Genomic DNA, 16,475 nt, shown 5'->3' with positions numbered 1-16,475 from the left:
TGATTCAAGTTCCCCATTATCCTTGTAATGGATCTTTCATTCAACATAATATTCTCTGGCAAACCAAGCACAACAGAGAGATTTAAAGCTCAGCACTTGTATAATGTCCCTTACTTTAACCTCAGACTGAGTGATTATTCCTTCTTTCAAATACATKTTTGTAATTATTAAGGCTGGCAGATGGTCCAGATGTTTGAAAGGCTGGAAGTCACAGGACAGCACTCTAGTCACAAGAGAATTATTAAATTAGTAAAAATGTTAGTCTAGGTAAAACTAGCAGCTTGAGTGAGTGCTTGCTCATAAAGTAAACATTTCAAAACCAAAAAAGGTTAACAACTGCTTTGATCTTTTTGTTCTCTTTATATACTGACAATTATTTGAGTGGTGACCCGAAGTTACCTCATCTTCTAAGTCTCATACCTTAAAAAGGGCACTATCAGGCAGGTCCCAAATAAATACCAAAATGTAGTAGAAAGGATCTGGCTCTTTCTGCTTGTAGGAGCAGTTTTTGTGGCTAACACTTCTAAATTAAAAGAGAAAATAAAATCCATCTTTGCCTCTGGAGTCTGGATTGTAGACCAAGACTGGAGATTGATCTGACCAGCCAAATTTTAAACCTTTTTCAATCATAGGCAAATCATATTGAAAACATAGGCAAAGAAGTTCTCTGCAAATGACTCTGAGTTCATGCTGCTGCAGCCTTAAGYTGAGAATTATCTCCCAAAGAGTTGGTTCTATATGAATAATACCATCATCTCTGTTTATCTGCTTGTCGGTTATTGTAAAATTAAATAATCCGGCAATGATATTTTCTGGACTGTAAGGGTGAGAGCTTTCAAAAGTTATTCATCTATCAAAAAAGAGATGATTACCAATGTAGTTTGTCTCATAGAAATATAAAATATTTAACAATGCATTTGTATTTGTCTCTGACATACAATACTGCTACTTGAAAAGACTTTGTTTAGGGAAAAGTCAATTTCGGAACATCTTATTTAACCTGCTGTTTTATCTGAGTAATATGAGATTACACATAAAACATCTCTCTAAAAATTATGATGGAATCTTAATCTCTTGTACCTGTATACTTTACTTTTGCCACAGAGTCAGTGAGTTTCCTACTTTTACTGGAACAAACCTTAAGCTCAGTAACAAAGAAATGCTAGAATAGGTAGGATAACATGATTGTGAACCTCTGAGATCTGACAGGATGTCTGAGGAGAGGAAGAAGAGATGTATAGAAGTACCGTTTGCATTGAGATATCTGAGTAGGGGCAGTCACTGCAACAAAATGTGTGTCCGACAGTTACACTTTTGAATGTCTTCTCTGTAAARCCTCAGATACTTTGGACTCATCCTTTCAAATGACTGATTTTCCAGCTAGTTTAAAGTCATTCATGTGATAACATCAGAGAGTACTATTTCTTTTCATTGCTTTTTCTCTCAGAGACTTGACTAAAGGCAAACCAGACCTGCCTTTTCTGAATGTCCTTTCCCAGTCTTTTGGATGAAGCCTGAAGAGGTAAAAACCAAGACATAGGTTTAGGAAGAACTATATTATGTTTTTTGTCATAAGACCCAGCGACAGAGCCCCAGTGACTGAATTTCTACAAAGCAAAGCCCAAGGTTTTTCAACTRAGACTTCTCTTATTTCAGTAAATGAAGATTTAAATTCCTGAAGCTATAGATTACTTGCATTAAATTAAATCTAATGGAATTTCTTTGTTTTTCAAAGCAACTGTGATGTGTCTTCCATGTTTAGATTGCTGATGACATGAGATTACCTTTTTTTAAAGGTGCAAACCATCTTCAGCACCTCATTGTATCTGTCATAGACTGAATTTGTCTTTCTACTCAGTGTAGGGTATTTCATCTGTTCAATTGACTGGACCTGCTCCAAGTTTGACTCTTTTCTGTTTCAGTGCTTTTGTATGTGAGGAAGGAGACAGATGAGGTGTTTGATGCTTTGATGCTAAAATCACCCACAGTAAAGGGGCTAATGGAAGCAGTAAGTATCCGATGTCCTCACATTGTTTATCTTCCTTTGTAAGCAGATCTTGAGATTTTCAATGTATTATTGAAAGAAAACATAATATAGAGATGAAACTTCTTAAACGTATTTGAAGTATTTTATCACAGTTTTCTAGAGCACATCTCTATCTGAAATGCTTGCATGTTCTGGATTCAGTGCTGCCATTRGGTTGCTGAGATAAAATACACTTGCAGAGCTGATTTATTGGAGACTTGTGCCTTGAAGAATGGCAGTAATTAACCAGTGTTAGAGACGGGGAGAATCAGACACTGTTTTCTGAAATGCCTCTTTCTGCACCAGTGATTCAGAGCCTGTTGAATCATCTCCTGTAATGCCTATCAGCATGTCCCTAGCTATTTTTCTCAAAGAGCTCTTACTCCCAGAGTGACCTGCTCAAGCCTGCTTCTGTGACTTGATTTTCTGCTTGTTGTCCATTAGCTGTGATTGTAAGTRGATATTTTGAGTTTAATCCTGTTTATGTGAGCTGAAGGCTAGTAGAGCTGTGAAGATTGATGAGGGAACAGTGAAGAACCAGTTATGTGTCTCACTAACATGTGGGAAGCTGAGCTGAATTCCAGCCTTGGCGACACGGTGGAGAAAAGATGGGGATGGATGAGAGTGCCTGTTGAGTGCTAAAAATAATATATTCTCATGAAATTACTGCAATATCTTGTTGCATGTACTTAGAAACACTTAGAAAGCAGTAGTGATTGAGTTACCTTTATTTAGGCCAATAGCAGAAGGCAAAAGACTTGTGACTAATGAAGCTGTTTGAACCTGTGTTCCTGTGGACCTGTTTGGATCAGTGTTCTCTAAGGATATTCGTTTGCATTATAATCATGACTTAACTGTGCTTTTGCCAGTACTGTTGTAAAACAGTAAAATAGTAAAAGCCAAGTTTTGCTTGAAGTGGCTGCAGTCTGATTCATGATAAAAGTGTAACATGACTTGAATTTGTCTTTGTAGGGAAGTTAAAAGTGTATTAYAATCCTTCTATAACCCTTCAAGCTAACATGAATATTTTACCTTCAATATTCTGTGTATCTCCTAGCCTGTTTTTCCAACCACTATGTAATATAAAAACTAGCAAAGCTGGTGCAGGCAGGAAAGGTTTCTGCATACCTCTGTCAGCACAGCTGCTGACTCAGTGGCATATTTTCAGCACCAGAGAAATCTGATCTGTTGTGAAATGTCCCAGATCACTGAAAAGAACACATTCAGAAAATTTTAATTCTCTTTGGTAGGATATAGTGAATAAATCAATGCCAAAAAGCTGTCATATTGCATATTCTAAGTATTCTCTCTAAATTCTTTTCAGCAAATCATGTAATTTTGTAATTGTATGCATTCTAAATACTGAATTCTAAATTCAGTGCTAAGATCTTAGAAACTGAGGTTTAGAACATTATATAGCCCCAGGTCTGAAAGGCAATGATCCTGAATCGTATCCTGCTTCTCTGTTTGTGAGTTACGCACTTTTTTGTTTATCCCATTTCTTGGTCTTTGGCTTTCTCCTGATTTTCCATGGATAATGACATTGTTTTCTCAGATACTATGTTTATTTTATTCTTCTTGAATACTCACTTTCCAAAAGAACAATGAGATTTCTTCTCAGATCTCTTTCTTCTGACAAATATCTGAAGGTCTCAAGTAYGAGGGATAGGGTAAATCTCAAAAAATGATGCACATGCTTGTTCCTTAAATGTTTGCATCCTACACTACTCAGCCCTGATCAACAAAAAATATTCAAACAATTGCATGAAACTTCATGCAACGATGTGGTGACAGACCAGTTCCAAATCCTCCTCTCAGACTGATCCAAATTCAAGTTAACTCTGTGGATATCAATAGGTATTCCAGTTTTATTATGTGCAAAATAAAATATATATTCAAGTTGCAGAGGGCAGTCTAAGTTGGGAATTCAGGCATCTCCAAATGTCTTTCTACAATTAGAAAGTAACAAATGAGTTCAGCAGAGCCTGCGCAGACCACAGTTTATTAGATGTGTCCCATCTGCAAAGGTACGGCAACACACCAGATTATTCCATAGAAATGTGTTGGTAAACATGTATTCCTACATACCTCAACCAGCCCAGGTATTGTCCTTTCCATCTCCCAGACACCAGCAGAGAAATTCTTTCTGGTGACTTCTGCAATCAGACTTGCCATGCCAGTGGCCTGCAGCACAAAGGGACACTTGTCCTGTTGTTTCAGTGTTTCAGTGAAGGCTGTGACTGCTTCAGCCACCTTAAGGGAAGGATAGAGTTTCTGCTGAGAAAATTGGAAAGAGGGAAATGAAGATGAGAAAGGAAAGTATTCCAAATAAAGATATCTTTTCTACTGCATTGTAGTCTCCTTGGGGGGCAAGTGAAAAGATGTTTTATACAGCGGTTGGCAGTAGCAGTTTTCCTTCTTAGTGGGCAACAATCTGCTTCAGAAGAGGTGTTAATTGAGATGTCCTAGCAGATGCTAGCTCTCTGCTTTCCCAGATTCTGAAACAGGACTTAGCACATTTGCACTGGAGACTTGTTTTCTGAGCCTTGTAAGTGGGAGGCTGTCCCAGATGCCCACTTTGAGCCTTGCTTCCACAGCTCAACATTTAATATAATTGGTTGAATCCATAGGGGTCCCTGAGAAATGTGCTTGTTCMGTCAGTTGGAAGTCTTTCCCAAAGCTCACTAATCCCTACATGCTATATAAATCCTACACCTGTCAGAAGCAGTGTGACAGGCAGGGCCTTCATAGTGCTACCTCTAATAGCTTACATAGAAAATGGTGTCCCAAAGTCCCAAACCACTTTGAGGAACATTTGTTAGGAGTATTTGTTAGGTATGTCAAATATTGTAGGAAATTTTTATTTGGAATATGCAGAATGCTCTATATTAGCTGCTGTTAAACAGTCTTGAAGGTTTCTCCCTGCTTGTTTATTTACATGGAGTCAGAGAAAGGTGTGTTTAAGTACTAATCTTTAGAATATCACTAGGCTTCAGAGTTAACAGCCTAGAGAGATAGATACGGCATTTCCTCACGTTCACACAGTTGTTGTGACATTGTCTGCAGGTTGCAGTTTGCCTCTGACTCCTATTATGAAGGATTTTTTCAGCTGTGTAATGAAAGGGAGCCATTTTTATGGCTTCCTTATCCTTTTAAATGAAAGCTTAAATTTAGGGGCACATCAAAGCCATATATACAAAAGTTCAGCATTAAATTGCTTATCTGATATTATTCTCTCCAGCTAGACCATGCTAAGCAAAGCTAGGGTGTAAGAAGGAATAAAAGGAAGATGTGAAATTTATCTGAGAACCTCTCTAAGGCAGCCAAGATTTGCCCTAACGCTATTGCACCTGAGTACTCTAGAGGATTCACAAGCCTCGAGACAGGGAGCCACCCTCCGTGGGTAGCACAAAATGAGACATTGGAGGAAGGCAACCTTGGAAACATGGCCAAGAAGGAGCCAAGAGTAAAGTGCAGAGTAACAAGGCAAGGTGTAGGTACCTACAGAAGTGCATCTGGCCAGAGGTAGGTGATTCCTTCTATCAGTGATCCTGTCCCATGGATCTTCCCTTGAATTTATGTACATAGGCTGGTCATGAAAGCCAGATGGGGCAACCTGTTCTATCTGTAGAAAAGCAGAGTGGCCAGAATAAGGTTAGGACATCCAACACTGGGAAATGTATGTGCCTTATTTGGAGCAAGAATTTGAACATTATCCCATTTGAGAATGCTGACTGCCTACAGGCTGTTCAGTATGTAGGATACATGTCTTCCTTGTGGAAGTAATCCCACCCTGTGCCTATAGTGATCTAGAGAAAGATTGGTTTTATAGATTTATAGTAGTAAGGACATCTTTGTGAGATACAAGACAAAAAGGATGAAGCCAATCTTTTTGTAAATGTGTGAAGTAACTGCAGCAGAGTGTGCATGATGGTGCAGTGTATGAGCTCCTGCAGCCTGAGTTAGGCCTCTCCCAAAACAGATGAAGAGTTGGAACCAGGACTAGCATCAGTATCTCCAGCACCATCTSCAGAGGGGCAGTGAAACATGCCAGTGTGAGTAAAATTGAAGTAGCAAATGCTACTTCCCAAACTTAATTTGCATTTTGTTCACTATTAGTTGTAAAACACACTAGACTCATCTACTCTTTATATCTTATCAGTTACTCCTTTTATATATATCCTTTCCTTTCTGCTTATAGCCATAGATGTATATATTGTAGTCGGATGAAACTGTTTTCAGTGAAAAAGTTTCATTGAGTCTTAAACCCTGAAGTTGCACTATACTTTTTAAGTACAAGATTGTATGTTAGGTAAGAAGACAGTTACATGAGTATAGGCAATATACAGCTAATTATCTTTCTTGGAGGATTCTGGCTCTGTCAGGATGGAAGCCTTGCTTGGGTATTATGGCTGTTTGAATCTGTCCTTGGTGCTGAGTTTTATCCATTAGTTTMTTTTCATTCTTCATTTTGTGATGATTGGTTTAGTTTACCTTTCTAAAACACATTTTCTCAAAGGCAGTCTGAACACAAACACACCAAAAAAAAAAAAAAAGGATTTCACAGTGACTGATGTTTGGCAATCTTTAAATGGATTTTTAATTGTGCATTTCAGTTTTCTAATGCAGAAAAGAAAGTCAGCTATTTAGCTGTAACTTCATTTCACCTGGGAAGAGCAGGAAGCTTACTTTGGTTGACAGTAGAGTACCACAAAACGTCGATCACTGACAAAAAGTCCCTTGTCCATAATTATTTTGCCTTTTGGGTCAATCCTTTTCTTAAGAAACGTGCCCTRAGAACTGTTCCCTTAAAGAAGAGTCAAAATTTGGAAAGGAAAATGGGCTCAGACTGAAGACTCAAGGATACATGATCAACACACAGACTTACTATAGAATAGATATCCGAACAAGTTATTAACACGCTGCTGCAAAGTCTTCCTTCGTATTTTCTACTCTATTCTTTTTGGTGACGCATACCCTATGAAAACTATAGTCTCCAAGTTTCTGGATGGAAGAAGTTGTATTTTTTTAATCAAAATGTTTAGAATTATTCCTTTCCARATCATCCTTAAATGAAGCTATGATATCACTGTGGGTGACTTTTCTACATCATGTTGAAGTTTGCAAGGGTTGTGTTTTAATGTCTTGTGTAAAGAGAGATGGAGTTACAGCCTATTCCTCTTTAAATTCATTTTTCTTTTGTTGTTTTGGTGATTGCAGATCTCTGAGAAATACGGGCTACCAGTTGAAAAGATTGCAAAACTTTACAAGAAGAGCAAAAAGGGGTAAGTAAWCTAACTAACTAGAGACTAACACTAACTAGGGTCTATTGCTGGATCCTTTAGAAGCATCCAAAGATCCCAGTGATGCTTACAGCATCACTTTGCTTTGCTTAGTATTATAAATACTTGTAGGACACAAGTCCACAACCCTGAAGTCTTACTGTCCATGGAGCCAGCAAGAGGTGGCAGAGTAGGAAACATAACTTCCAGTCTGTGTCTGACCAGTATTTGTAATTCACCCTTACTGTGAAGGGGCAGAATTTATGTTTGAAAAATGTATTTGAATAAAGTCTGTTTTGTAGACTCTGTATACCCAATAGCACTGTGGGCAATAGATGGGAGAGGCCCAGTCTTTACCATGAATGCAATGTGGAGTTTCCCTGCAATRCTAGGAGGCAGTGGGCCACTGCCCAAATCTGAAAAGCAGGCAAGTTCAAGGCAGTTTGCTGCAGGAGTTCCAACTGAGTCAATTTAGATGTGAGCATCACAGCTGTGATTTTAGAATAGCTAGGCCATAAACCTTGCCATAAACCTGAACCTCTCCATTTAAAATTTTTTTTTATTTCTAAATAACCACAATATATTAGCGATACCATTTTAAATCAATCAGTTATTTTCAGCCATAACTCTAACTTATGGCAATCTTTTGTCTAGGGATTTTGTTAACTTTTGAAAAGAAAGGTGAAACTTCTCAAACTGCTTCTTTCTAGCAGTGGTTCAAAGTGGTATGTTTGTTGGAAGAAGCTCTTTATGGTAAAGAGTGAAAAAACTCATACTCTTTAAGTAAATAGAATGGAAAATAGTTTGTCACTATTCTCACATATAAGCTGAGTTCTTAGGCCTGYGAGCTGTGTGCAAAGCCTAAATTACACTGCTTCACCCTGTAAATGACTTGCACACATCACAGAGGAGGGCTCGTGTAAGGCTCCTATGTGGGTACATGCCTGCAGGGCTGAGGACCAGCACAGAGATGTACCTGGGCGAACTGATGCCAGGCCAGGGAATTACTAGCTAGCTAGTCTTCCAGGGAGCTGCAGTGCAGCTCGCCTTCTGAGCAGCTTGTGAAGCAYGTTAAAGTCCCAGCCATGGTGTATCTCTTACCTTAACTACGTTGGTGGCAGCCTCTCATCCAAAGGCTATAAGGGGCAATGGTGTAGATCTTGATAWTTCCCCACTGTTGTCTCTATGCTGACATGTGCTGGAGTCTTATTCCACTGCTTTTCCCTTAAAGAAGAGTCAAAATTTGGAAAGGAAATTGCTTTTAGTTAGTGAAGTGAGCACATGCAGTGGAGTGTGTGGCTTTCCCTTTAACTGCCCTGGTACATAAAAATACTAATTTTTGCCTTTGTCACCAGTATCTTGGTAAACATGGATGACAACATTATTGAGCACTACTCCAATGAGGACACGTTCATCCTGCACATGGAGAGCATGGTTGAAGGCTTCAAGATCACACTGACTGAGATCTAGCCTCGARCAGAGCCTTTCTGTAAGGAACCACAGCATTCCATCCTTATTGGAAAGCAGAAGATTCCCCAGGAACTTGACAGACATTGATCAGAGAAACTGTTACAAGACTGCTTTGAAAACATTGTCCATTCTGCACGTGCACACCCAYTGCATACAGACTTGGGTTTTTCAAGCACAAGGCCACTCATGTTAACCTGGATTCTTATTTATTGTTCCTCACTCTCTAGTGTGCAAGCAGTTACCAGCCCCCATATTTGTAACCAGATGACCCACCGCAAATGTGAAATGCAGCATTTTAATCCATGCTTTAGTGTGGATAAGCTCATTCTAAAACATGTTAAGGCACCATGCTGGTCCAATTGCAGAAATCTGGTATAAATCACTTTAACAGTAGTCCTCCACTATAGTGAAAAAAACTGTTGCAGTGCTAAAAATGGGGAAGGTAGCTGACAGTTCACTTGCTCAGACTGATCTATATCTCTCCATAGTGTATAGTCTTGCCAAATACCTCTGGTAGTTCTCAGCATGTAGCAATGAGGACTTGTAAGTAAGGCATTCAGCTAAAAATGTCATTTATAAGTAAATGGTAAAGAAACCATTTTAACCTTGTATATAATGTTTATAATATGCAATAATATATTTTAACTACTGTATGTGGGCATGTTTACTGCCACTCTGTTTTTATATGTATTGGGTTTAGGGTTTAACAGAATCTTTCCTAGAGGATTAGATTTCTGCAATATCTGTTAAGGAGTGTGTGCTGAGAAGCTGATAATTGCATCTTCACTCATATACTCCACCCCTACCCACCCGATTTTGTATTGAAATATTGGAGCAAACTGTGCTGCAAGGGTTGGAGTGCTCTGTCACAATGAGATCCATCTTAGGTGCCCAAGTCCCAGTTGTAGATATTTGAGTGCCCCATTGAGCTGTCATCAGATCCTTCAGGCACCCATATGTCTGCTGCTTGGCATACCTAGAGGTACGAAAGGGACTTCTGCTTGCTTTTTGGGCCAGCAGAGGCCATCACGATGGGCCTTTCTCTAACCAGTGGAGGGAGAAGTGCTTTTCCCAACAGSCTGCTCATTAAAACATTCCTCTAGAGTGTAAGAAATGGGACTTCAAATTTGTCTTTTTCTTCATAAGGGAATYTGCTCTTGTATCTCTAGTGAAAGATTCTGTTTTAATTCCTAGGAAAATTGGATGAGGTGGAAACCTGGGGTTGATGTAAATAATTTATAGAAACTGGAACAATTTCACCAGAGGAATCTGAGAGCAGCCCACAGCTGAGGTATGGAGATATAYCTCCCTCAAAAAAGACAGATCTGAACCCAAATCAGCCTAGGTTATTCCATCAAATTCCACCTCTGCCTCATGAATTTTGTGAGAAAAAAGATTGCAGGCTAATGATATCAAAAAAGACGTTCAAGGCTGAGTGTACCCAGCACATCCGAAGCTGGTACCTCTCTCCTTTCCAGCTCCTACAGCTATCTTAGAAAGCTCCTCACTCAACTTACACTCCTGTGAGTTTCAGTTGTAAGCATTTCATTCTCACATGCACTGTATGGATCCTGTGAGGCAGACAGAAATGTGAGTCCTTTTGTACATGCAGCTTTTAAAGTTTCTTTAATTTTTCCTTCTGAAATCTTTTCATAGAATCAGTAAGGTTGGAAGGGACCCTTTTCTCCCTATAGTCACAGTATCTTTTTATTGACTAGTTAATGAATTAAAGAAGCACTGCCTACTTTAATAGGGCTAATTCTCTAGTGCTTTGAGCTGTGTAGAGCTATTTACACCCAAGCAAAGCAATTGTAATAGATGACCAATCATCTGATTTGGTACTACCTTTACATGAATTGTCCTACAAATTCTTGCACACTTTCTTAATTTTGTTAGCAATAGCATCCCATTGAAATCTGTACTTCAGATAGTAATGCTAGGTACCCATAGATGCTTCTGTGGGACCAGGATCTATAAAAGGTCCAGGCCATTCAAGTCAGAGCTAACATTTCCAGAATCTACATGTGTCTGTGTTTGTCTGCAAAGCAGAGTGTCTGGGGTCTCTGTCTCCATCTCCCCCTCCCTCTTCCTTTGCTGTGTACTCTTTTTCTCCTCTGTGAGTTAGAGTTCTGTGGTAATTCCATTGTCTTTTCATAAATACATACTCCAGCAAAGATTTCCTTGCTACCCCACTTAAGAGCAAACATCCTGAAATACAAGGGATTTATGGAGGATAAATTTGTTTCTACTTGGCTCGGGCTTGGGAAAAGGTCTATGCTGACTTAGACCAGATATTTTTTTCCTTAAAAAAAAAAAAAGACAATTTTGGCAGGTGGCATTAAGAGCTGGGATCAGCAGACAGGGCTTGTGAGCAATGATGTTAGTTCTTGTATATCTCTGTTGAAGGTGGTGTTTGGGATCCTAAGGAGTTTAACTGGAATCTCTCAGTTGGTAATGGTGTCCTGGCAGAAGCTACAAGTTGAGTGTGTGAGTAAGTGTAGGGAGAGTCAAGCTTTGGTTTTGCCCCTAACAAACCTGCCATCTAAGCTCTCTTACTTTGAATGTAGTGGTGCCTGGAACTGGCCTGAGTTGTGATGTGCTGCAGGAAGAGATGTCTGAGCATTTGGGTAGCATTTGAGATTCACAGGGAAGGGCAGGGCTATCCTTAGATCACCAGCACTCAGGTTAAAATCATTCTTCTCTTACACTAGGACAGGCCTTTCCTCTCTATAACATGAGCTAGTATCTGCTGCATGCTGTGGGAATCTTACTTCCTTGCAGCATCCTGTATTAAAAGCATTAATAGCTTTAAAGCAGTAAAGGATCAGGGAGATGTGCAGTACTCCAGGAAATACTGGGCTTGAGGAGCCATCTTCCTAATGCCATTTCAGGAGCTGTTGGTCAGGCCCTGTACAGGGAAAGGAAATTGCTTCCGAGATGAACTCTCATAGCTTTTCTAAACACACTTTTGAAAGTGTGTAAATTCCTGGTCTGTTAAAAGAAAGCTGATCCTCCTGCATTTAATTCCTTCTTACAGTCTCACTGAAGAGAGCAAGACTCTAGGATTGAGAATGATGAGTAGGATTTGCCTTGATGGGAAGAGTATTTTAAAACAACGAATAGAGCTAGTTATGGAGTCTCTCTTAACTTTATTTATGTGCCAGGACCAGAGGGCTTTGTTTCTCTGCTCCAGAGGATGGCCTCACGAGCATTTATTAACATTATGAAGAGCACAACTCTCTGCACCCATTCAGTGCTGGAGAGGCACTGAGCCTTGCATGCTGGTGGTGGCAAGCTATGTGCTCACAAGGTTCACCTGTAAGGACTTGCTGGTCAAAAATAAGATTTCAGAGTGATGGGGAAGGGCCAGTAGGAGTGATTCAAGCTTCTAAAATCTTTGCCTGCTTGATTCAAAGGTCACGAATAGTACAAAATATTTATATGTATATTGTTTAAAATATACATGTTGCTTTTGTTTCATGATAAAAATTGAGGAACACCATATCTTCTAAACAGTGTGAGTTAAATGGAAGTGAGATTTGGCTAGGACTCAGAAATGTTTGTATTACCTTCTTTTGACTTTTTGTGGCATTATTGTGGTTGTTTATTTAAAGGAACAAAACTCTCACATCCTCTCCTCCTTTAAGATGGAAGTCTTGAATCTTCACTAAGGCAGCTTGAAGGATGGCTTGCTGCTCAGCTCTCTTTCCTTATGCAGAATTAGAGCAGTGTAGTGTCTGTAGATACTATATTAGTTTTCAAAGACTCTGACAAAGATGTTATGCAAATGACATAGTGTAATAAGCTCTAATTTTGGTTCCTGCCACAGATTTGGCTATGTGTCCGTCCATTTGATGTTTTATTATGAAAACCAAAAATCTCAGTTTCCTTCTACATAGTCAAGTGCTTATAATCCAAAAAAGTGCACCCTTACAGTGAAGCTTTATTCATGTATGATGAAATACCTATCAAGAAATTTTGAGATTTTTTACCACTGAATATTAACTACAAAGAAAATASTTCTTTTCTATGAATCTTTTCTCATGAAATATTTTGTCAGTGGAATTCAGAGATCAAGTATCCTTCTTGTATAGTTTCCTCTTTCAGTCTATGGATTGTTTAAATGTTGTAAATTAATTCAAACAATTAGTAAAAACTAAACTCTCCAGCTGTCAGAGGTGCTCTACATTGATTGATATGGAACTGGAAGAGAGTATCTTATGACTTTTAAATGTAAAGCTGATGAAATGTTTATACCCTCTTCTATTTCCTATAAATGGAGACAAGATACAAACAAGAGTGTTTGTGCCAAAGTTTGTGACAGGCCCTCTCTCTGGCAAACAAGGAAGCTTTATGTATAAATAGTGTGCTTTTATATTAAGAAAATAGCTCATGTAACTTAATAGTGTTGTAACTGGGAGAGGGGTTTGATAAACTGTAAATACAGTTATTTTATTTTTTGTACATTTTTAAGAAGGAAAGAAATAAATATTCCTATGTATGAGATAATATTTCCATTAGTGTGGTGTGCATGACCTTGAATTGGGAATTCTGAGCCCAGGAAATTTTCTGAAAAGAATAAAACAGACATTCATGCTACTAACAAAACAGAAGAAGACACTGAAAAATTAATCACCAAAATACAGATTTAGCTTTCACATTTTTAAGTAGTGCCTATTGGTGGCAAAAGTGGCCCCGGTAAGTGGTGTAAGAGCTGTGGTGTGACACTGCTCAGGGGGCTCACAGGCTCACAGGCTGTGAGCAGCATTTGGAAAACAAAAGCAGAAAAATGAGTCAATTTTAGTCCCAGCAGAATACAGGCCCCTGAAATACCTTTGTTAATGTCAAATTTTCATCATTAAAATTGATGCAAGTGTATTAATCATTTTCCCTCCCTCTCCCTTTGCTTATCCCAGATTTTGAATCCATAGCCAAAAGAATGTCACAGCAGTTTCTTAACATGGGAAGTACAATGCAGCAGATTTTTGTGATGAGTAAGAAGGAGGAAAAAATTAATCTGTAATACATGTATACTACATGTTTCAGTCTCCTGTTACGTGAGTTCCCGAACCAGAAGGCTCACAAATTTTCTTCCTTTCTCTGTTTCTCTCTCTCTTTCTTTCTTTCCCCCTCACCCTTTTCCACTGAACATTTAATTATCATTGTAAAGTAGAACAGCCTTAGTGGGAAGGACTAGGAAGACTTGTGGCAAGGAGTATTGATGTATTTGTCTGAATTACTCAAATGCAAATACTCCAAAGCAGAGGAGAAAATGAAGGCTGGTCTACCTTACTGAGCAAGTGGATGAGAGAGAGAGAGAGAATCTCTTGGCTTGGACCCACCAGATCTGACTCACTGGGTGAGGTAATCAAGAGTTGAACTCCTGCGGAGTTTTAGAGTAGACTCATCCTCCCTGGCAAAGAGCAGCAAGTCTGGAAAGGGCATAGGCTGTGCTGGAGTGTGGCTGGTGCCACTGGAGCACCTCTCTAACTCAGATCCCTCCAGGTGGGTGGGGGTTTTGGGGACCTGTGTGCTGAGTGAAGGTGTAGCGAGACATTGGCTTCCTCTGGGAGCTAGTCTTTGCAGCCTGCATTCATGCTGCCGGATGGAGATGCCTATGTTATGAGCTCAGTCGAGTGGAGCAAACTACAGTCTCTCTACAGTCAGTGGAGAGAGACAGAGAAGTACTTGACCTGAGGAATGGATGACCTGCTGACTCCCTTAGTCAGGCATAAAGACAGACCAGGCACTGTCCTCCCACTGCAGCTTTCTGCTACTGACATCCCCATGGTTGGCTCAGTCGCCCATGTAAAGGTGGGCATCTAGGCCACAGTGGTCATTTAGGTTCTTCCTATGGCCAGCCCAAACAAGGCAGCAGCTGCGTCCCACAGGAGGGATGTGCAGAGCCTCACCATGGCTCATGGCCATAATGAATTGTAGATGTGTAGCAGCTTTTCAACTCCATTTCTCGCATAAAGCAGTGAGAGACTCGATAGCTTTCCCAGGTGTCCTTACTACCTACCATGTTGTGGTGTACTGGAAACTTGGCTGSAGGCACTGGTGCTAACATCTTTGTGATTACAGGGCACCTTGGATGAGAAACCCTCCACCCTCATCTGCTCCCCCCTGGGACTGCAATGCCGAAAGCACCAAAGCACATTGAACTGTGTCTCTTGCAGTAAAACACTTGCATTGGTCATTTTATTCTCCACCATTTGGTTTCACCTTTTCAAAGAAGAACCCAAGAGGTGAGAACATCTAGTAGGTGCCAGTTACCAGGGAATTACAGCTTCTTGGTGGGGAAATGGGGCCTGTGCAAGCAATGGCAGGGCAGACCTGTAGCGCTGCAGATCAGGAGGGGGCAAAGGTTTGCGTGGACACCCCCCTATCGAGGCCAAGTCCTCAGCGGGACAAGCTGCTTGGGAAACCCAGCCCCTGAGCTCCCCTCTGTTGTGTCAGGAAATGCCAGGGCAATGAGGAAAAAAGTCAATTTGCCTGAAATATCTTGGGCAGAGGAGGGTTGGCTCCAAGAGCCCAGCTTACTCCCACCCAGCCCTATCCACACCAGAGCAAAACGCTGTGACTCACCTGTATCCAGCTGTCAGAGGCTTTTCCTAGCCAGCAGAGACTGAAGAAAAGGGTTTTCCCTGCATACGTTGTGACTTCTGGTCATTTTGAGAAGTATTTGTCATCCATTTGTTTATTGTACAGTAGGACAGCTGGATACTGAGTAGCTTGATGAGTAAGAGTGACTAACAGGAGTTAAAGAGATTTTCCCGGAGGCCCTGGAAAMGACAGAAACCGGTTCCCCTCCTGCGATATGCTCTGCCTTGACCCCCGAGAGCGGTCGGCACCCGGACCGCGGCAGGGTCCGKCCTGGACTGCGTGTCCCAACGAAGGGCACGCACCGCACGGGGGTCTTCAGTGCACTCGCATTCCCTGGGTGCCGTCTGCTATAGACATTTGATGGTGATTTATGGGAAGTCGTTTTACTCAGTGGCTCTTAAAATGTGGCCGCTTTGCAGGCTGCGAGCTGAGAAGTGCTGTCGGCGGAGGCCGTGGGGCAGCGAAGCAGGAAGYGTTTCCGCTGGTGGGAACTGCAGCACCTTCAGGGTCTGCAAAGGCCAGGTGGTTTCTGATGCAGCCGGACAAGGCTTCACACAGGGTCTTTAAGAAAAACTGACCCTCTCCTATTCGAGAGGATCAAAACGCTCCTCCTGCAGCTCTTCAGCGAATCTTCAGGGGACTCGGTGGGGCAGCAAAGCCGCGTTTTCCTCCTCCTTCCCAACTCTGCCTCCCCCCCGAGATGGTGCTGTCTCCCAGCCCGGCCCAGCGCTCGCTCGCCAGCCCTGCGGGCGAAGGCCGGGCGCCTCGGCTGTCCTCCCCCGAGGAAGGCGGGGGGCGGCGGCGGGAGGCAACGCRCGTGCGGCCGGGCGCACCGCGGGAGGCCTCCTGCGCCCCGGCCCCGCTAGATCCTCCGTGTCACCGGCCTGGGACGTAAGGCCCCGAGGTGAATAAAGATCCCCYTTTTACGATTCAATGCTGAATTGTGTTGTGTCCCTGACAGAGGGCGAGGAAAAGGTGCTTCGCAGCGGCTTTGTTAGGCTGGAAACTCGTGGAGCAGAGGCAGCCCGCGGGCGCGCTGAGCCTGCAGCGTGCTCGGGCCCCCCAGCCGACGCTCCAGCAGCGTCACAGGC

The 16,475-nt window shown here is 41.4% G+C and overlaps 1 protein-coding gene across 3 annotated transcripts in view; it reads left to right on the top strand.

Moving 5' to 3' along the window:
• Nucleotides 1-12,797, top strand: part of GRHL2 (grainyhead like transcription factor 2) — a 68,960-nt gene extending 56,163 nt beyond the window's left edge. For all 3 annotated transcript variants that reach the window (XM_085316333.1, XM_085316332.1, XM_085316331.1), the window contains exons 14-16: nucleotides 1,923-2,008; nucleotides 7,247-7,311; nucleotides 8,664-12,797. In XM_085316333.1, the coding sequence (XP_085172459.1) occupies nucleotides 1,923-2,008; nucleotides 7,247-7,311; nucleotides 8,664-8,778 (266 nt within the window). In that variant the 3' untranslated portion in view covers nucleotides 8,779-12,797. The remainder of the gene's footprint in view (nucleotides 1-1,922; nucleotides 2,009-7,246; nucleotides 7,312-8,663) is intronic.
• The last annotated feature ends 3,678 nt before the right edge of the window (nucleotides 12,798-16,475 follow it).

The sequence above is a fragment of the Rhea americana genome, unplaced genomic scaffold (assembly GCF_003343005.1).
Source record: "Rhea americana isolate MKP2758 unplaced genomic scaffold, rheAme1 scaffold_46, whole genome shotgun sequence".
NCBI classification, from domain to species: domain Eukaryota; kingdom Metazoa; phylum Chordata; class Aves; order Rheiformes; family Rheidae; genus Rhea; species Rhea americana.
This window is presented reverse-complemented; position numbering and strand designations above follow the sequence as displayed.